The following is a 21,129-nucleotide window of genomic DNA, read 5'->3' as shown; positions in this document are numbered from 1 at the left end:
GGGAGGGGGTGGGGGATGTGGACCCTCGAGTGAGGTGGCCTGTGATGCCTCTGTGGGGGGTGGATGTGTAGGCCTGTGGTCCTGTGGGGTGGGGCAAGGAAGGGAGGCCCACATGGTGCTCTACCGGAGGGGCGATGCTCGGCCTCCTACTCCCTGCTGCCATGGCTATGGCTGAGGGGCTGACTGTGGGCCCCTTACCATCTCCCTCTCTGTCATCTCTAGACCCGTGTAGAGCCGTCCGAGTCCACCAGTGGGCCTGTCGACGAAGCCGCCTTCGCTCCGAAGCGCGTGCACTCTGCTGCCTGATGTCCAAAATTATGGCAATGCAAGCACTAACGTGGCTGCCCAATCACAATAAGCTGCTGTGTGAAGGAGTGTCCACTTGCCTCAATTTCTAGAAACTGTGGTATATCCTTTGTCTCTTTCACTACCACCTGTACCTTTGAGACTCCTGCAGCTGTCATTGCGGCCACAAAAGAGGCGGGAAGGACAATGCCGAAGAGCCACCCAAAGTATTCCACAAGCTGGCGATACTCTATCTCCAATCCGAGGAAGAGTAGGGTGACCAGGTGTCTAAGGAAACTGTTATGGAGAGCGAATGCCTCCATTGTGAAGCCATTGTATCAAGGAACCATGTGGATGACCTCCTTCATGGAGGCATAGGGTGAGCTAACGAGTAGCTCACGTGTTGCATCTGCCGAGGTGAGTGGTACCATGAAGATCCCTTGACCCATTAGAACTGCCTCCACTATCTATACTGTGCTGATGCACAACGTGGAGTGAAGCCAATCCCGAAGCTAGGCTATGGATGGGGAGTGTCCTACAACCTGACCAAAGATCACTATTTCTTTAAGTTCTAGCTCTATGGCATGAACGACTAAGAGCTCTTCCTTAGAGAGGATGACGAGCAAGGTGTTTGACTAGGGGGCACTCCGAGAATGCACCCGCATCTAACCAGAGGTTTCCATTGCATGTCCTTGCTGAGAACCTACCAATCACGCTACTGTGCTGCCGGGGGAGGGAGAGTTGCTGTAGAGGGAGGGAGCAATATGTATGGACATTAGATAGGACGTGATTCTAGAGAAGGGCAAGGTGGATTGTGCGATGGATTATGGTATCAATTTCCCATTATGGAAAAATCCATCTCAGTGGAGACAAACTTATACAAGCCTCAAAAAGTTGTTTTCAAATGACTATTTGAAAATTATTGTTTTTCAATTGTCTTTGTGTATGTGCATAAAGAATGTTCAATGAAGCTTGTGTAAGGGGCTAATTAAGGAAGTTGGTTTTATATACTCACAATGTGGTAGTATTCTTAACATTATTTTAGGGGACCAAATGTGAAACGATGCTATGACAAAGGGGTTGATGCTTAGCTTCCCCTCATTTCACACTCTCTTTCAACTTCATCTTTGTGGTTGCAAGGTGACACTTCTTAGATAGGCATTGGGCTACTATTAGGGTGACCATAGAAGTAGGGTCCCTTAGGTTGATCCTAGTGGGTTGAGTTCTTGACATTCTACTGCAAGGTGACTTAGAAACTGCACGAATAGGTAAGTCATCATATGGGGTTCAAACTATGCTACTTAGGAAAGGCGTCCAAGCAATGGCTAGTGTTTACCTCCTCTAGTTTAGCGAGAAGCAACATCTACTCAATCCTTGTCATGGATTGGGTAAAGGTTGGAGCACATAAAGGTAGGACTGAAGGATTGTCCAATTAGAGTAGACAGTTGGTCCTTTTGCACAAGCTTTGGTCTAGGTGTGCACAAATTATTTAATACTTTTGCACCAACAATCTGTTAGCATTTTTTGTATTCATGCTCATCATCTCTTGCTTGTGAGCTTTATCAAAGTCTAACAGAGATAGAGGGGCTCTGACAGCCATCAATGCATTTGCATTTCAGTTTCCAGCTTAGACAGAATTTCTAGCTGTGTTAACACTGTACACGCTGAGTGCATTGCATTTTTGCCACTTCCCAAGCTGGTCAGCAGCATTTATTGCAGGGTGGCAGTATTTATGGCAGGTTGGCCAGTTTTACTGCCTATTTTGGCAGCTGATCTACCCCATTCAGTCAGGTTACACTAGCATTCTCTCTCTTTCAGCCTGCTGTAACTCTCCATCTGCCCATTCCAATGCGGTCACTGACGCATACCAGCTGCATGTAGCAGCTGATCAGGCCAGCCTTGTAACAACATTCTTACTCATCAGTTCATTGCCATTCCTTCATTCTTTGTGTTCTTTCTTGTCTCTCTCTCCCTGCTTATGATTTGTTCAATTGCACATTCTCATATGGTATCATCACCAAACGAGAGGAAATGGAGCTGCCATGAAGAGGAGACACCTGATTTGTGTAAAGATTAGATTTACTATGTTTACAGCTCCTACAAGCACGGTAACATCAAAATGCAGCATTCTATGCAACAAAGTCTACTATTCTGGCCCCGACATAGATTCTACAGCCTACTACAAAACAGAGGGTTTGTAGCAGCTGTCTTCACCTTCCAAAGTGTCTCAACATCACAATCCCAAGCAACCTAGCTTGCCACGCCCTTAGAATCTCGCCAAGTCACGAACGATCCAGGATCAAATGCTGGGAGCATTTAGGAAGAAGGAATCACACCTTAGCAGTTGGTCATACGAACTACCATTGTAATGATCGTGATTGTACACTTAGGTACACTGTTTGAACTTCTTTGCTCAAGAAACTGATTCAAGGAAAAAACACTTAATGCTTTAGGTTAAAAGCCTAGAGGGAGAGGCATGTTCAGTTACCTCCGACTACCTGCCTGGCCCTATTCAAGAGGGTTGTTAGCCATGCCGGGTATATGGACCGAACCCACCGCAAGAGGTCTCTCCGTGGGTGTTGCTTGGAGTGGGAGGACGCTTGGGTGCCAAGGGAGGCTCTGGCTGTAAATTCGTTGCCTCCGGATCCCGCACAAGAGGCTGAAATGACTCGAGATGGGATCTCGAGGCCTGTGTACTAGTCTACGCGCGGAACTTGGAGCAGCAATCCTGTTGATTGCTGGGATAGCCTTCGGTCATGATACTTGATGTATTCCAAGACTATGATAAATAGAGATCAGATATTTAAAAAAGGAACTTACTTGACATTGTTTTTGTGTCAGTACCTAAGTTACGTGAAGTAACCCATTTCTGGTGTGTTTTTTGCATTTTTTCTGGCTATTATTGAAGAAGAAATGGAAAACCAGTATGATTGGCAAGACAAGGTGGACAGATGATGAACATGAGACCAGGCTCCAAACAAACGCCTAAAGTACTGAATAAGTTTACATGGATTCCTTATTTGTAACATATCACCTGACCTATGTTCGATAAATACACTGAGTCAAAATGTTTGCATTTATCACAACCCCTTTTATTGACTCGTGAAAAATATCATTCTTTTGAGGACACAAATAATTAGAAGCTTTTGATAACCTCCAAAAGGCAATGAGTTTTTGTCCAATGTCGACTGTGCTAGACCTACAGAAGCATTCCTTTGGGAAAGTAATGCTTGTGGGGACTGCATTAGTAATGACCTGAAATTAGGAAAGACATCATGTTGCCTCTAAGAGCAAGAGATCACAAGGTAGGGAAGCAGTGTACAAAAGAGAAATGTTGAATATCCATTTACTGCATGGAAACAGTACTGACCCTAAAACTTACATTCCTGGAGGACTAGTACCAGGAGGGATTTAGCCTATTCTTGAACTTACATTCCCTTCTTTACAAATTTCTTGGTCCATGAGAAATAGGAGCATAATCAAAGAGGAGTATCAGCAAAGAATCTCACAATTTCAGTGTCATGACCAGCTGGCAACTGTGCAATGTCAAACTCCAACGCACAATCAGAGATTACATTCTCGTACAGGTTGACACAATAATCGTGTGAAAATACAATATTTTCGCGAACTGTGCCATTCAATATCCACGGTTTCTGTGGCACATATGCAACATTTTGTCGAGTGAAGTAAAAACCCTTTATGCACTGCATGAAAAGCAGAAGTTCAACTTAGCAGATACTAATTACTGATTACAAAGGAAAGCAAAAGAATAGAAGTCCCAAACAAATTCAAGGTGGATAAAATGCAGGGCTCATGTATACACTTGCATGGAGCTTGTGACAAAACAAACTTAAAACACACGCTCACCATTATCTCTCCAAGAATACCATAAAGGAGGGAGCTCTTGCCACTGCCCACTGGACCAACTATAGCTACCGTGTCCCCCCTCTTAATTGTTAGATTTATTTCCTTCAGGACAACTGAAATGGATTCAGAAACCGAGCCTTTAGAGTCCCAGGCGAATGAGCAATCTGATATAGCTATATCATCTTCAGGATCCTTAGTGGGAATCTGCAATAGTTTCAATTGAAGTGAACCTCATCAATCACCTATATCAAAATCACTGCATAAATAATAAAGAGATTGTTTTTAATGCTTCCTAGATATTGAGATGCCTTATTCTTCCTGGTTTCAGCAACTATTACATGCATTGCAACCTGAAAGATCATTTCAAATCTTCGGCTAGAAAAAAGGTACCTTCACAAGATTTTCCAAATTAGTGTTATTATATCCGGTTGGCATGTCTAGAAGCCTCTCAAGACGCTTTGCTGCAACAAATGCTTCTCCAACTGATTGAACACCTGAATGGAAACAACTGAGAATGAATAAAGTGGGGGTTTTGCAAAGACTTGCCATGGGCAGATAACGTTTCGTAGGGGTGTATACAATTGTGGCAGTTGCTTCAACCACCACAAATGCAGGAACAAGATAAACACTGAGAGGCATGAGCAAACCCATAACAGCTTCATACTTCCTCACATATGCACCACAGAAAAAAAAGGGCACTAGAAACAAATGTGAAAAACGAAACAGTGTTGTGCTGAAGGAGCTTCAAAGCCATTCAACAATAGCTTTGAGGAGTGGGAATTTGAGAAATTCATCATACCTAATGAGGCTATCGAGAAGACCCGTACAAGGATACCAAATAACGCTAGAAGCATGAATGCTTTACTGGGAAGCATGAAATCCCCATTGTGTATTGCTACATAGGTCCCAAAGGTCACCAGTGAAGACAATGGTGTAACTGCATCCTGAAGAAAAAACAGGAAATTGATGAGCTCCCAGATAAAGCTGGTTTTCCAACATACGCAGACACAAACATATATTTGCATCAAACCTTCATGCTGGATGTGGAAGCTCGTAAATATGATGAGAACTGTAACTTTTCCATTTCTTTTTTTCGTACATCTGCAATCTTCTTTAAAAATGCTGGTGTCCAACCATTGTATTTCACCAGTCGAATACCTGCCAGCACTTCCCCCACAAGTTGCACTCGAGCATCTGTGTAAATTATGGCAGCTCGCCGGAACCGCACTACACCCCGAGCCATCCATGCCTTCATGAAAAATTCAAGATTCAGAAGGGCAAGTTATGATAGAAACAAAATGAACATGAGTGAGGTTGTGAATGCATTCTATTAGAAACTCCCGATGGCAAGATTCATTGTTTGGTCCACTTTTTGGCACTCCAACATCTTGCAAACTTGCCATATCACTGAGCGAAGCTCCGTTGCCGTCACCGCTGACCTGCCCTCGCGTGCGCCCCCCGCTACCTCCCCCACCTCTCCTGCCGGTCAGCGTCGATCAGCCACTGCATCCCCCGCGACCCACCCATTTCGCCCGCTTGTCCCTTCCACGGCGTGCTGTACCTCTCCTGTCAACCACTCCAACCCTGCCACCCTCTGCGCTCCCCCATTCTGATGCCCCAGCCTCCCCCACTCCTGCAGTGTTCCCTGTCTCCTTCACCCTGCAGCTCCAGGCCCCTCACCCGCATGGCTCCAGCTTTAGGATATCGTTCATGGAGCCTGGTGCCTCCATCACCGTCAGAAAACAAACCCCCCTCCCTTCCTTGCCATCGTACACCCCCCCCACACGTTGCTCCCTCCATCTGCAGCGACATTCCCCTCCCCTCCGGCAAATCAGCAGTGTGATTGGCATGTTCTCAATAGGGATGCGCAATGGAAACCTCTGGTCAGACGCCGGCGCATTCTGTGAGTGCCCCCCAGTCAAACACCTTGCGCGTCGTCCTCTCTAAGGGACAGCTCTTAGCAGTCCGTGCCACAAAGCTAGAGCTAAAAGAAACATGGTCGGTCTTGTCATAGGGCACTCCCCATCCACAACCCAGCTTCGGGATTGGCTTCACTCGACACTGCACAGATCATGGAGGTGATTCTCGTGGCGCAAGGGATCTTCATGGTACGACTCACCTCAATAGACGTAGCCTTTGAGCTAGTGGTCGAATCACTCTATGCTTCCACGAAGGGGGTCATCTACATGGTTCCCTAGTACGCTGGCTTCACAATGGAGGCATTTGCGCTCCACGACAAGTTCCTTAGACATCCGGTCACCCTACTCTTCCTTGGACTGGCGGTAGGGTATTGCTAGCTAGTGGACTTCGGACAGCTCTTCAACACTCTCCTTCTTGCCTCCTTCACGGATACACTGACAATAGTAGGAGTCTCGAAGGTACAGGTGGCAATGAAAGAGACAAAGGATATACCACAGTTTCTGGAGATTAAGGCAGGTAAACACTCCTTCAGTTAGCAGGTTATTGTGACTGGGCAGCGAGGGGAGTGCCTACGTTGCCATGAGTTTGGGCATCAGGCAGCAAACTGTATGCGCTTCAGAGCCAAGGTGCCTTCGCCAACAGGCCTATAGGTGGACGTGGACGGCTTCACACGGGTCCAGAGATGACAGAGAGGGAGACGATAGTGGAAGCCACAATCAGCCCCTCAGACACAGCCACAGCAGCAAGGAGCAGGAGGACGAGCATCCACCCCCCAACAGAACACCACACGGCCTCCCTCCTCGCCCCCACTTGGCAGGACCACAAGCCTACGCATCCACCCCCCCACGGAGGCGTTACAAGCCACCTCCGCCGAGGGCCCACATCCCCCACCCCCCCTCCGCATGGTTTCCCCCCCGACCCTAGTCCACAGCCCCCCCGCTCCAGACCTACCAGTTCCGCCCCCCCCCACACCCGTCACGTGCCCCCGACCCATAGAAACAGGGAACGGCCGTTCCGGCCTATAGGAACGGCCTAACGCGTTCCAAACCCTCCAAGGAGGTGAAACGGCCACGGAACGTTCCCTGCCGTTCCCTACTGTTCCCTGCCGTTCCAGGCGTGTTTACTGAAAATTGATGTTTTTTCTTGTTTTTTTTTTTTAAACTTGGGTCATAGTCCTTCTACCACATATTCACCCATCTCCATTGTTTAATGTGCACACACTAATCTCTCTCTCTCTCTCTCTCTCTCTCTCTCTCTCTCTCTCTCTCTCTCTCTCTCTCTCGGGTTGAAGATTGAAAGTGTCAAGACAACCCACAATCTAATTAGGAGTCCATGCAAAGTTCAAATTTGATGCATTATCAACTCTTGCAAATCAGAATCAAATTTCAGCCGATCCTCAATTCCAAGGTATTCATCCATTTATATTGTCTAATTTCAAGAGAAATTGGGATAATTGGGGCAATTCAAGGCAATTTGGAGCTATGGGGATAATCGATTCAATGTTGGGACATTTGGGCCAATTTCATGCATTGACGGGTATTGGGGCAATTAGAGGGACATTCTTTGGGGCAGTTTGGGTCATGCAGGGCATATTTAGGGCACTTAAGACATGTGCCATTCCCCCCGTTCCTGTTCCCCGACCTTGGACGTTCCCCCCGTTCCAGGGGGTCCCGTTCCCGTTCCCGTTCCCCGTTCCAGGTAACTATGCCCCGACCACCCCACCACCCCTCGATTCCCCCCCTCCCCACCGTCACCCCCGCCGACCATCCCCCTTGATCCCCACCTAGTACACGTGACCCCCCCACCCCCCAAAGGAGAGGAGGAGCCCCATACGGCGACATCCTCCACTCACTGGCAATCAAGCCCCCCTCCTCCCCCCCACATAGCCACCAGCTCATCCATCCATGCCGCCCATCACACTTTCCCGAGATAGAAGCAGCTGCTACTATAGGAGTTTTTTAGCAATGGGCCATGGTCTTACCTAAGAGTTGCAAAGCGTGGAGAGTTCGCGCCTTGTGTTGGTTCTTCTCCTCGTCCTGTGTAGTTCAACTTCGCCTCCTAGTGCAGAACTTCCTTTGGGCTGGTTCAGACAGTTCCAGGGATTCGCGGGCCAAGTGGCGTGGGTGACCATCATCTGGCATCTGTCAGAGGGAGGGCTGGAATCATAGACCCAAAGTATTAGAGTATGGCCCTCTTGGGCAAGCTAGTAGTGTGTGGCCTCACACAAGGAGGGCAAACCTGGAAGGTCCTATTGCAAGAGGGTCTTCAAGATTGTAGACCAAGGCTTGGTAGTGATTGGAGGTTGTCCCTTAGATGGATCTTCACAACAGCCCAAATCAACCCCTCCCCCCCCCACATCATCTTTCTTATGCAGCCCACTTCGTGTGTGGCCAGGCCTCCATAAGGCCCTAATTCAAAGCCCCCTAGGCTACCAAGAGGAGATAGACCGCCAACCTGTGATCTAGAATCCCTAGGTCAGAGATCGGGATGGGGTACATATTGGCAAGCGCCTCCACATCCAGTGCTGCAGTGATCATTAGGCTGCTAGAGAGGAGTTGAGTTGAGGAGAAGGGAGATAGACGCAACCATACCTCAGGAGTCACTTGCCCCCCCGATACAAGAGCCGGTAGAGCCCGGAGAGGTATGGGCCGCTAGGTTTTCACTAGCAAATAATCCCCTACAAGTGGGAGGTAGAGTGGGCGGCACAACACATGGTACTTTCTTCACCGTGCAGGAGAGGGGGGCGTCTGACCCTTGACAGAGGGCAGCAGGATGAGAGGATAGCTGTCCTTTCATGGAGGAGGATTCGGGTGGTTGGCCTTCAGGGGAAGATATGGCAGTCGGATCCCTATATCTTCTAGGAGGAGCTCGGAGAGTGGTGCCTCTGGATTTAGGAGGGCAGGCCACTTGATGAGCTTGAGTGGGATCTGGGAGAGTGGCGGCCACTGTAGTCGCCAAGAAACCACCAAGGTTCCTAGAGTACACAGCTAGGATCGGCACACACGTACTGATGTAGGAGGACATGGATTGGGCACTGTCGCGTAGCAAGTACTGGGCGGAGCACAACATCATGGAGGCTTTCCGACGGACCTTCTTGCGCCACCTATGGGGTAGCTAGAGGCCAAGGAGGATATCATATTTCTTATGGCTGGTGGCACATGGAGACTTGGCGGCGGGGAGTCGGTTAGCCTTGATGCAGAAGGATGGAGGTTGTAAACGATGCACACAGCAGACTCCGGAACTCAAAAGCACTGCCTTTGGTCGTGTGCGACTGGCAACTAGTGTGGAGAGGAGCATGCCGCATTGTCCGCCATATAGCACCCTGCCTTGGATGTATCTCATGGGAAGCTTTTTGCTAGCACGCAGTCAGCCAGGGCTGTCACCTTCTGTATGAGGCTGGGGTACAAGACACGATATTCATTATTGAGACTGGGTTGTGCGCAGTGGTCGATTTGGAGGCTCTACCCATTCACCAGGTACTGGAGCCCACAGCAGAGGTCTGAAATTCAACAATGAGAAACAGGGAAAATCAAGAGAATTTGATGAAGATGGCCTACTCTCCTTCAATGGTATCAGGTCCTCCTGAGAAGACCCTCAGAATCCTAATCCCAAAACAGACCTGAAGCAAACAGTTCTAGATGGCTGAGAATGCAAATTTCAACAAATATAGCTTTATGCAGAAATTTGTCAAGAGGTATTGGAGCAATGAACTGATAAAGATCAATCTTACCTGATAAAGATGATTATAGAGCAGTCTTGTTTGAGAAAAATGACAAAAGTGGGCAGCCTTGTCCAATAAAAACGAAGCTGATGGAGAAGACAGTAGACCCATGCCAATTGCATTGCACACACCTTCACTCCATCCATGGGCACCAATCGAGTACTAACAATAGGTGAAGGATCCTTATGGAAGCACCTTCTTAACTCTCCTAACCTTGGAGGAGGATAGCTTGTGCTCTTGAAAAAGAAGAATCTTGATGCATCCAGATTTCAATAAGGGCTGGCTGCAGCTCTTGTCAAACAATCAAATAGACGCCTGCTTGGCATGGTAGAAGACAAAGAAGAGGGAAAACTAGGTGCCATGGAGTGGTGCTTGGCAATTGGTTTAGAAGGTGAGCTCCACTCTCTCATAATAGCCATGGGAATACTAGGGGGGTGATGTTCCCCCCCCCTAAATCATGGAGTGTGCCTCTGCCAAGCTATCAAACAGGCTTCCATCATGCAATATCAAGGGGGATCACTCAATCGTGTGTAATGTGAGGCATCACTACTGGTGTGGTGCATACAGGTGAGGGTACTCTACAGCAATCTCCATTCAATGTCCATCATGCATCTAGGCTGCTATTCTAAAAGCAGCTCCAACTAGCTGCTGGTATTGTATCTTTAGAGGTCAACCACCCAACAAGGGGAGGCACTCTTTGTATACCATCCATTGGACTCTATAGAAGTCATTGAGTCATGCACATAGTTTTATAGCTCTTTTTTTAAAAGTAAAAGGTGGCTGATTATATTACTCAAAAAAACTGATTACAACAGAGTGCTCATGCTCAATAGACTAGCTGGAGCTGATGCAAAGTCACAAATACATCATGTATACAAGCCTCTCAAGGCGGTCTATGGGGGGATGGGGGCAAGAAGCTGCAAGCTCCCATCAGAGTGCTATCTCCTCCTTCCAGCTCTGCTGCTTGGCCTGAATGGCTGCCTCTTGGTAGATTCTGCTAGACTTGGCTAGGGCCTCTATAAGCTCCTCTGCTATCCGGTCCCTTCTATCCCAATCTCTAGTCTAAATCTGCTCTATCTATCTCATCACCTCCTCCCTCCTAACTGTAACATGTCCACCTGTTCACTCGTAGGACACATCTTAGCAGCCCATCGGGAAGGGAGTCCAAAAAGCGCCGCCCGGCACTCCCACGGAGGAATGTCACGGGGTTTGCGATCTAGGTCTTCCCGAGTCTGCCATGAAGCGGAAGCATTCCAGCTATTCCCACTTCAATAGCTAGCGTCGAACCCCAGGCGAACTACTTTACACAGAAACATCACGGTTGAAGCGGATCCATGCAGCACTTGGTTCAAGGAGAATGGGAAATGAGAGGGATGCAAAGCTCGACCTCTCTGCCCATAAGGCATAGTCCCATTCCGTTCCCCTAAAACAGCATAAATCGGGATTCTAGTAACCTAGACTCTAGGTCAACGTTCTTTGCTGTTCATTTCCTTCGAGAAAAGTTCCCTGCTGTCGATTTCGTTTGAGAAAAGTTCCCGGCCAACCGGGACCACCCATCCATAGGATGGACCCATGGCCACATCCACCGCACTTTCCTCATGTTTACTTTAGTTGTCTAATTACCTACCACATTTATTTGGACACGCATAAAACAACTTCCTTAATTAGCCAATTAGTCACTGGTTCATTCACGTAATCTTAGCACTTGACATAGAAAAACAATATCAAACAAGTTTCTTTTCAACAGGTTATCTTATTAATCAATCTTTGGAATACATCATAATAATCGAGCCCAAATGCTAATCCATAATCCGCCCGAAGGCAATCCACCAATCCACAGGGATTACTAATCCAAGATTCCGCCCATAGACTAGTATGCGGGCCTCGAGATCCAATCCCGAGTCATGTCGGCCTCTTGTGCAGGGCCCGGAAGGCAAGGGATTTATAGCCAGAGCCCCCCCTGGCACCCAAGAGTCCTCATGCTTCAAGTAGCCCGCAACAGAGACCTCTCGCGACGGGTTCGGTCCACGTTTCCGGAGCGGCTAACAACCCCCTTGGTTAGGGTCAAGCATGAAAGCTCCACGTGTGTGGAGTTTCTTTCCCCCCCCCCCCCCCCCCCCTCAATAGCTATATAACCTCCCCCTTAGGCATTGGGGGAAGGCACAAACGAAGAGGAAGGAAAGGACTACTGCCTGCTGCCATGCCGTGCCGCCGCTGCCCGTCTCCATCCCGCCACACAGCGGCCTGCTGCCGTGCTGCAGCCGCCTACCCTCCGCCATCAACGACATAATCTTCCCCCCCTCTCGTCATCAATTTCCTCTACTCCAATCATTTACCCCCCCCCCCCCCCGCCTCCACGTCATTTTGTCCAGAAGCAGAAGCTTCTAAGGATAAGGCTCCCATAAGCCTTGTGCATGCAGCTTTTTCCCCAGGTTCGTAAAACCCACACCCTGTAAAGGAGTATTCCTGCGTAAGGGAGAAGTAGACAGATTTTGAGGCTGTTTTGCCAAGCTTGGAGGGAGTTCGAAGATTGCGTAAAGACAAGGAGAAATCGCGGAGTTCAAGCCCACTGCATCAACGATGGCTCCAAAGCCAAAGACACAAGGCGCACCCGCAAAAGCCTCGAACCCAAGCTTACACGTGGACATCGCCGCAAGTCCTCAAACCCAGGTTCTTGGAAGTTTAATTCCGCATTGGGCACGCTTCAATTTCATGCAGAAGTTATGAATACAAAAATTACGCATTTATCTTACAAGTTTTAAATTGCATGTTGCTCTTGCTTGCATTTCAAAGTTGGAATTCCTAAGTGCATATTGCTAAGGGTTAAAAGATGAAATTGTTTAAATGCATCTTTGATTGGTCACGGAAAGAACAAGCGTATATTACATTTATGCAATAACTTCTTTGTTGTGACTCGCATGAGAAAGTCGTTAAACATCCGTTAGATGTTGTCCAAAGAATTGCATGGCATGAAAATGAAACCATGGACTTGCATGTTGCATGCGAAGATGCTTGTAGAATGGATTAAGGTTGCATGGTACATATTCGTCATGCATGAGCTTCAATCATCGAAGTTGTATCTAGAAAAGGTTGCATATCATATTAAAGCCTGAAATTCAATTACATTAAACAAAAGGTTGTAGGCATAGCTCCTTGATGTAAATATTTGTAGGTTTTATGCAAGTTATTCTCCAAATTGTAATTCGTCATGACCTTAGCAGGAAAAGAAATGGTTATTGCAAACCTTATAGTGCAAGTAATGAGTCGCATATTTGCACGTAATGTGATGTCTTACAACTATTTACACCTTTAGAACAAGTTTAGCATCCCTAAGAAGAGATCGTTTCTTGTCACAGGACAAGTAGGCCGATTTGGTTAGATCACTTGTAAGGGTATAACCCTCAAGGGATTCATATAAGCATAACTAGTTAGTACAACAAACACCCCAAGTGCTAGCTAGGGTCTAGCACATTAGAAATTTTGCCTAGTATCGCACTTGAGACGCCAAGTCGAGGACCCTAAGAAGTCAGTGGGTATCAAAGGGAAAAGTTGTAATAAGTTGTCTTTGACATGTACTAGGTGGTAATTGGTGACAAATTTTGGTCTAGAACATTTTATTAGCCCTTAATGTCGATGATGACATTAAGAAGTAGGCATAAACTAATTGAGTAATATCAATTCAAGGGGTGATAAATGCTCATGATTGCTTGGAAGACAAATTGTCTAGCCAATTTAAACTAGTATAGTTAATTTTCTGAGCAAGAATTAATGAATAAATTAATTTTCAGAATTATATTCTGAACATTGACTTAATTGGTCTGAAAATTGCTCGAAAATGCATTTAGAAGGCTGCCAGCTTGCAAAACTTGTCCGTCCAAGTGAGGGAAAGGTTATTAAAGGCTAGTGGAGCCTCACTCTAGTATTCTGAAGGTTAGGAGAGGAGGAGAGAGCTGCTGCTGCAATTTTCCAGCCATTGGAGGTTATCAAAGAGCTGCCCCCAACTAATCAAGAGGCCTTTGTAGGCAAGTGACAGCCCGTGTAGGTTGTCTTTAGGCAGGTGACCAGATTTTGGGCCCACAAGGGTAGGAGACTATCCATGTGGGGCTCCTTTTGATATGGAATACAATGAATTAGTCGATCACAACAAGGCAACATTAAACTTCAGCCAATTTTAGCGATGAAACTCAGAAATTGGTCTCTCCAACTTCCTCTCTATACTCTCAGCCACTTCACAGCTTCCCTCGAGAACTCAGTCAATTTCAATCCCAGAAAGGGTGCAAATGAAGAATTTTTGCTACTGAACCCTAATTTACAGTAGAAATTAGGATTTACCAACCACCCTAGGAAGATTTCTCCGGCCTAATACTTGAAATTCAACAACTGAAATTTGGGGATTGCAGAGAACTTCATGAAGCCGATGAAGAAACATTAAGTTTGAAGCAGAATTTGTCATCCAAGGAGTAAATTGAAGGCCAATCCCTGAACAAACCAAGGAGCAAATTGGATTGAAGGCTTGCTGATTGCTTGGACAGCAAGATGTATTGAAAATTTCAGGAGATCAGCCTAGATCTCAATGTACTTTAACCTTTAGCACTACAAGTTAAATAAATATTGCAAGGGGCACCAATTTTGGAGGCAATTGGGTGTCCAATGTCTAAGACTGATTAGTAACATTTGTATTTCCGTTTACGTGAATTTCATGCTTGTTGTAATTAGTATCAAATCAGGTCATTACCACCCTTGCTGATAAGAAAGGATGTTTTCACCCTCACTTCCAACGGGTGAGCAGAGGGCAGATAGATACCTCCGCTTCTGCAATATCAAAGCTCCTGAACAATTTGTAGTTGTGATCCACACTACTAGTGGAAGTTGACATACTAGAGTGTGACCCATCTTTCACCAGCAGGTAGAGCTCAAGAGGTCAACCCAGTTTTGCCAGTAAGGACCTGGCATATTGCTTGTTGCTTGTCAGCAACTCGTACAACTTAGGTGCACTCCATAGTTCTGAACTTCTTGTGGTTCGGTCCAGACAGATCAGGGGATCCTCGAGCCAAGGCACCATGGATGAGCATGATCAGGGATAGACAAGCAGAGGGTGACCATGGATCACTGGCCTCAAGGATATTAAAGCCAGGACCTTCAGGGTAAGTTTGTGGTCAGGAGCCTCATGCCAATAGGATAGTCCATCTGGAACCTTCCCTGCCAGGATTTTCAGGAATGTTGTCCATGCTTGGACGAGAGTGGAGACCCTCTCTACAATGGATCTTCAATACAGGCTGCACTATGCTTCCCCACTCAACCTTCGTAGCCTTCTATGGGTCTAGACTCTAGTAGTGCCTAGACCCTACACAAGGTGCTGAAGTGGAGGCTCTGAAATGGTTGAGAGGAGATTGATAAATAGCCAGTCATCTAGAATGGGCACGCTAGAGACAAAGATGACTTGCAGCTTGCTGAGTGCAAGCACATTTACTGGGCAGCTTGGAAGGTCGATATTACCCACTCTATCAGAGCTTAGAGAATACCTGCCACATAGTAGATGAGGTGGTTCTAGGATATGCAGTGGACAACACAAGAGCGGTGGTGGATCGTAGGCAAAAGGTTGAAGCATTGGATGCAGAGAATGGAGTTGTAGCATTGGAGACCTTGGCTATACAGAAAGTGGAAGAGCCCTCAGCATTGAGTTCAGAGGTGTGGGACCTCATAGGCCTCTGGATCAGATCTCACTTATTCGACTATTTTCTCATCATTATTCCATTATGGCATGAGACTTAAGTTGCCATTACAAAAGGCAATGTCAATGTGCACCTTTGCTATGGGTTACTGCCCATGACAAAAAGAAATGATAACCTCAGGTGGAATGTATCCATTCAAAAGGGAGGTGAACAATGAGCATGTGCTTCCACAGATAAAATGCAAAGAGTAACACTGCAACACATGTTTCTGAGTGTTGGCTGCTCTAATATGTGACAAAATGTATTTAGTAAAAATAGGGGAGACTATCTTGGACACAACATATAAATTGACTGAACAAGGTAACACCAAAACCAGAACCATCTACATGGTTTGAGAGCCTAGACACTTGATAGCTTGCATATACCAAAATGAAAGCAACTGAATTGCATAATAATTATAAGCAATAAGCATATTTCTATTTCAAGTGACAACATAAATTGATTCATACCTGCAATGGTTGCATCAAACATACTACTACAACTCCAGGAATGACAGAAACTCCTGCCTCCAATACTGCCAACACACAGACAACCGAAAGCTCCACAACCGCAAACCATACTGCAAAGCAAACTATATATGATGATCAAAACATATGTTTGTTTGAGACTCAAAAACAAAGTGCCCAGTGTGCATGGCCAGAGTTATCCATACCGCCTTTAAGGGAACAACAGCAGAAATGAAGGGCCAGAATTTTAAATTGCATGGGGCAAAGTGAGAAACACAGCGATCATGATTCATATGATCTTGGTTAATGGAAGCATGCAGACCAGTATTATTGAGGCCAGAAATCAGCACTATCGAGTTAATCCACACCACTAAAGGTACATAATTATGCAAATGTGTGGCAGAAGCGTCACATATACCCACTACCTTTACACATGTAATCCTCAGCTAGTTTTCTATTGATAAAGGGATTTGTTTTTACCAAAGTGGAAATCAGTAATCGCATCCAGAAGTTTTTGGGTGTCATTTGTGATAAGGTTCAGCATGTGACCTGCATTCGTATCCCTCAAAGCCACAATCCTTGTGTCTGACAGCTGCATATCCAAGGGACTAGAATAATAAGTTCCGAATGACATGAGAAACAACAAGTATCATATTAAGATTAGAAAACTCCACTGTCCAAACATGAAGCAAGGTAAATGTTAACACCCTCAAATTTTTTAACTGGTGTGACTTAGAGAGGGTTCCATGACAAATCTCATCTGTTTAATTTCACTGAATTAGCAACACACAAATGAAAAGAAAATATCTAGGTGTTTGAGACACAGAAACAAGGCACTAACGTGGGAATGCCAAGACCCCCTCGTAGGAGAAAGCTATCTCCCCCTCATATTTCAATGAAGATGATGGGAAGCTCTTTGTCAAACTTCTGAAGGACACAAACAAAAGTAAGAACTTTGATGATCTTCTAGCTGGCTCTGCTTCCAATAGAATGTAGGACACAACAGAGCCCACCAAAAATGCATATCTTTGCACAGGGTAGTCCCTTAAAATGGATGATATGATCAAGAAAGGTGTGACACCTGGTTACAATGGAACATTACACTCGATACCTGTACATAGATTCAGTCACAAGTGACAACAATTCCAAGTGATCATATAGTAACTTCTGACTATGACACAGACACAGAAGGACACTCTTCCAATGCCCAGTGCAGAGGAAGAAGCATGGCTACTTGACGGGGCTTGAGGCAGAAACTTACCAACTATTCTTATTGCATTAACACACCCCATTGATTATCCTGCAGAACACGCCACATATAATGATACTTGCTGCATTAATAAATGCCATGCACATTCCAAGTGGCGAGCCTCATATTTCAGTGTCGAGGCTGATTTTGCCTCGACTGCACTTTTGTAACTAAAATATCAAGAGTTCCCTCATCTAGAAAGTCAACTAATACTACAAATGAATTTAAGTCCCTACGCTCCACTTTGGAGGTGGAGGGATCATTTCCTCGTTTCGGAGCTGCCCTTGGATATTGACAATCCCAAGGGGTGATCACTTTACTGCAAGGATCAAAAGCAAGCTGCATAGTATGGTCCCATGCACGGTCAATAGAGGCCTTCAAAGCAAAAGATTTTCAAGGGCACATCGGGACTGCGGCATTAGCAATAGATACAAATGATGCCTTATCTTTGCGATGCACATAAGGGCATAAGGAATCTTGTGAAGTGCTAGGCATCACTGTTGCCGAGCTCACATCAGACTCTTTACCTCTTTTGGCTTGGACATCAACCCAATCGTGGTCAGGGGAATACAAAGGCTGCATAGGTTGTCTCCATTTATCCACATTGGTCTGCATCAGAGCCATATTTGCTGGAGGGCCATCATCCATAAGAGCATCATTCACTAGTGAAGCCAAACCCCTATCCATAGCAATGGTCGCCTCTGGACACTGAGCCATGAAATGCCCCAATTGCCCACAAGAAAAACAATGCCCTGCAAAGGTTCCTCACTTCAAAATGATAGTGCATTGAAGGCATTCTATGACAATTCAAGCTCAACCAGTTGTGCCTTTTGCGCAAGGTATCCCACAACATCCACATGCAGTTGTGGTTGGCAGCTTGCAAGCTAAGGGTAACCAAAACCGTGCTAATCACTCCCATAGCATCCTTAAGCAAAGGCGAATAGGCTATGTGACAGCATTCAACTTCAACCCATACCAAGCATTCTTGCTGAAGCAACCGTTGGAAGTCCACCAATGATCTCTAATCCACTACATGCACTAGGCCTCTATCAAAGAAGAGTGGAACTCTAGCCAAAAGATCATCACAAGCACTTGTTGATTTAAGCATTATCTCATAGAAGCCTGATGGGCCAACAAAGATTTCATCTACACAATCTCCCTACAAAATGGAGTTTAACCATTGGCGGATCCAGGACAACATTGGAATCCTACCGATGAAAAAAAGGATGACCCCTCTTTCATAGAAAGCTCAGAAAGAACACAATATAGTCTTGGTATCTACTGTAGCATCCAAAACATCCTCTTTGTCCTAGTCTGGAAAGGATTCCCAGTTGTGTTGAACATATTCCCCGAACAACATATTGGTAAATTCCAAGGGATGTTCCCAATCCAAGTCTTGGGACTCCTCAACATCCAAAGTCACTTGTGTATAAGAACAAGCACAATGCTGGAATTGTGGAGGGGCTTGAGAATCAGCCACTACATCATCAAGGGTGTGCTGACTTCATTATATGGGGGGTGACACATCTGAACCAAGCTGAACCCCAGAACAAGGGGCAACCATCTCCTTACAAGGAACCATTTCTTCCCACTCTTCATCATCCGAATCAAGCCCCAAGGCATCCACCACCTGGTCTATGAAGACCATGTTCGACTCTAGCTTTCCACCAAGCCTTGGGATTATGTAGTCCCCATATAGCATTAGCTTCGGTCACCAACCAATGGTGGCCAACAATCATAAAGTGATATATCTGATTAACTGAAGCACGCTCTAGACTTAGGCGATCCACAAGGTCCCGATCCTGCCAAGGACAATCAGAATCCAGAGCAGGAAAGGCCTATCAATCCTGCAAGTGCATTGAGATCTGACCCCACAGGGCATGCTATGCAAGAGGGATCCAAGGGACCTCTCTGTTCAAAAAGACATCAACATACCACCGGCTGATAGAGTCGCATCCTCCTAAAAATCCAAACCCAAATGGGCCATGTGATTAAACCTGGGCCAATCCTCTTGTTCTCCTTCCCAAGAGAGCAGGTGAGACATAGCCAACAATTCCATCTGCAAAACATTAGTACATATTAGTAGACAATCTATCCTCCGTTGGGTGCAACTTCACCTTCTAAAGAATGGCCTTCCATGAACATGCAAAATGGGTCACCAAAACAAACAAAGATGTTGAAAACTGAGAATCAATGTTGAGTATGTGCCACCACAAACCCTGAATTTTAGTATTACCATGCAAAATCCCTTGATCTTCAAAAAAGAAGCAAATAATCTAGACCCAAGGGTATTGAGCAGCACACATTGCTTGAAAAAGTTACCAACAATTGGCAACCATGTGAGTCTCAATAACCAAAACAGCCCCACCACCCATGCTTCCAAAAAGTACAAACATGATTCCAATAAATCCAAGAAATGCTAGCATGCACTGAATCATTTTTCCACAACATGAAGGTCCTAGTCCAAGTCAAAAGTGGAAAAAGTAAGTAAGCATGGGCAGCATAATAGTCTGGAACACTATGAGGCACATATGAAATGGCCATCCAAGCCTGAGATTATCAGTAGACAAACTTATTTTTTAGCTTTTGAGAGATCCATTGTAGCAATTACTTAGGCTGAGCTTCAATGCCCAAAGAGTAACTAAGATGCCACATGCAATATTGCCACATGGAACCAACACTTCCTGCCACCCCAACACCTGCAAATCTAATTCAGTGCAATTGAGGAGAGACACTTTAGCAATATTAATATGGAGCCAAACAAATCCCAAACATCCAATGCTTTACGGAGGTTATCCTTATCCACTTTCAATATCATGAATGTGTCATCTGCCAATGCCTACCAAACAAAATGTTGATTGAAAGGAAGGGATAACCCTGCCAACTGCCCAGTCTCGACCAAATGTGATAACATGGAGAGAACCGGATGGGTCACAAAGGGTGAAGAATAGTGAACTCAGAGGGAATCCCTATCTGATAGACCGTGCAAGAGTAAAAGGTTCTCTGACATTTCCATTTAGCATGACATGGGAAGAAGCGTAACTATTAATGGTGTACATCAATTGAGACATAAGTGGCCTAAAAACCATGGCCTACATAAGCCACAAGGAAAGACCATTCTAGGTAATCGAAAGCCTTCTCCAAATCCAACTGCATGAGAACGAATTCCTAAATACAGTGCTACACATTATCTATGCCCATGTGCACATTCAGAATATTATACAAAATACTCCTACTCTTAATGAATCCATATTGATGAGGATGCACAATGACAAGGAGGTGCTTATGGAGGCGATTACCCGACACCTTTGAAAAAATCTTATACATAGTACCCATCAAAGAAATTGGTCTCCAATGTTTGAGCATCAAAGGAGAAGGGACTTCGGATATCAACTTGGTAACTCCTTTCAAAGATGTCAGCATGAATCCGAAATCCCAAACTACTTGACACATAGCAGCTAAAGGTTTTACCAAGTAGTTTTTTTTTTCCTGTAAAATGTGGCTGATTATATTACTCAAAAAAACTGATTACAATGGAGTACTCATGCTCAACAGACAAGCTCGAGCTGATGAAAGTCACAGATACATCATATATACAAGTCTCTCAAAGCGCTCTGAGGGGGATGGGGGTAAGAAGCCATGGAGGGGGGGTATATCACCATCTCGGGCTGCCTTCCTGCATCCCGAAAAACAGGTCCTGGCTGCCCAAAGTGCGCATGAACTGACATCGGAGCTCCTGAGGAGCTCTAGACTCGCTCTACACCTGATCCCATCCGCCTTGAAGGAAGTGGATGATGCTAAGGTCGTCTGTACTGAAAGTCTCACTCTGTCGAAAGCCACTTGACACCGTGCCTTCTAGATATGCCAACCAGTAAGACTCCCTATGATTTCCCATACCTCGGAGCGGTG

The 21,129-nt window shown here is 45.7% G+C and overlaps 1 protein-coding gene across 1 annotated transcript in view; it reads right to left on the bottom strand.

Moving 5' to 3' along the window:
- LOC148024757 (uncharacterized) overlaps positions 1-21,129 on the bottom strand; it is a 257,074-nt gene that overhangs the window by 91,454 nt on the left and 144,491 nt on the right. Inside the window, exons 4-10 of the mRNA XM_087694408.1 lie at positions 16,452-16,563; positions 15,975-16,096; positions 5,183-5,401; positions 4,952-5,096; positions 4,543-4,646; positions 4,153-4,356; positions 3,795-3,989 (exon numbers count right to left, since the gene is read on the bottom strand). Coding sequence (XP_087550534.1) covers positions 3,795-3,989; positions 4,153-4,356; positions 4,543-4,646; positions 4,952-5,096; positions 5,183-5,401; positions 15,975-16,096; positions 16,452-16,563 — 1,101 coding nt within the window. The remainder of the gene's footprint in view (positions 1-3,794; positions 3,990-4,152; positions 4,357-4,542; positions 4,647-4,951; positions 5,097-5,182; positions 5,402-15,974; positions 16,097-16,451; positions 16,564-21,129) is intronic.

This window comes from Lygodium microphyllum, chromosome 15 (genome assembly GCF_053477565.2).
Source record: "Lygodium microphyllum isolate KBCC chromosome 15, Lygodium_microphyllum_v1.1.10, whole genome shotgun sequence".
Lineage (NCBI taxonomy): Eukaryota > Viridiplantae > Streptophyta > Polypodiopsida > Schizaeales > Lygodiaceae > Lygodium > Lygodium microphyllum.
This window is presented reverse-complemented; position numbering and strand designations above follow the sequence as displayed.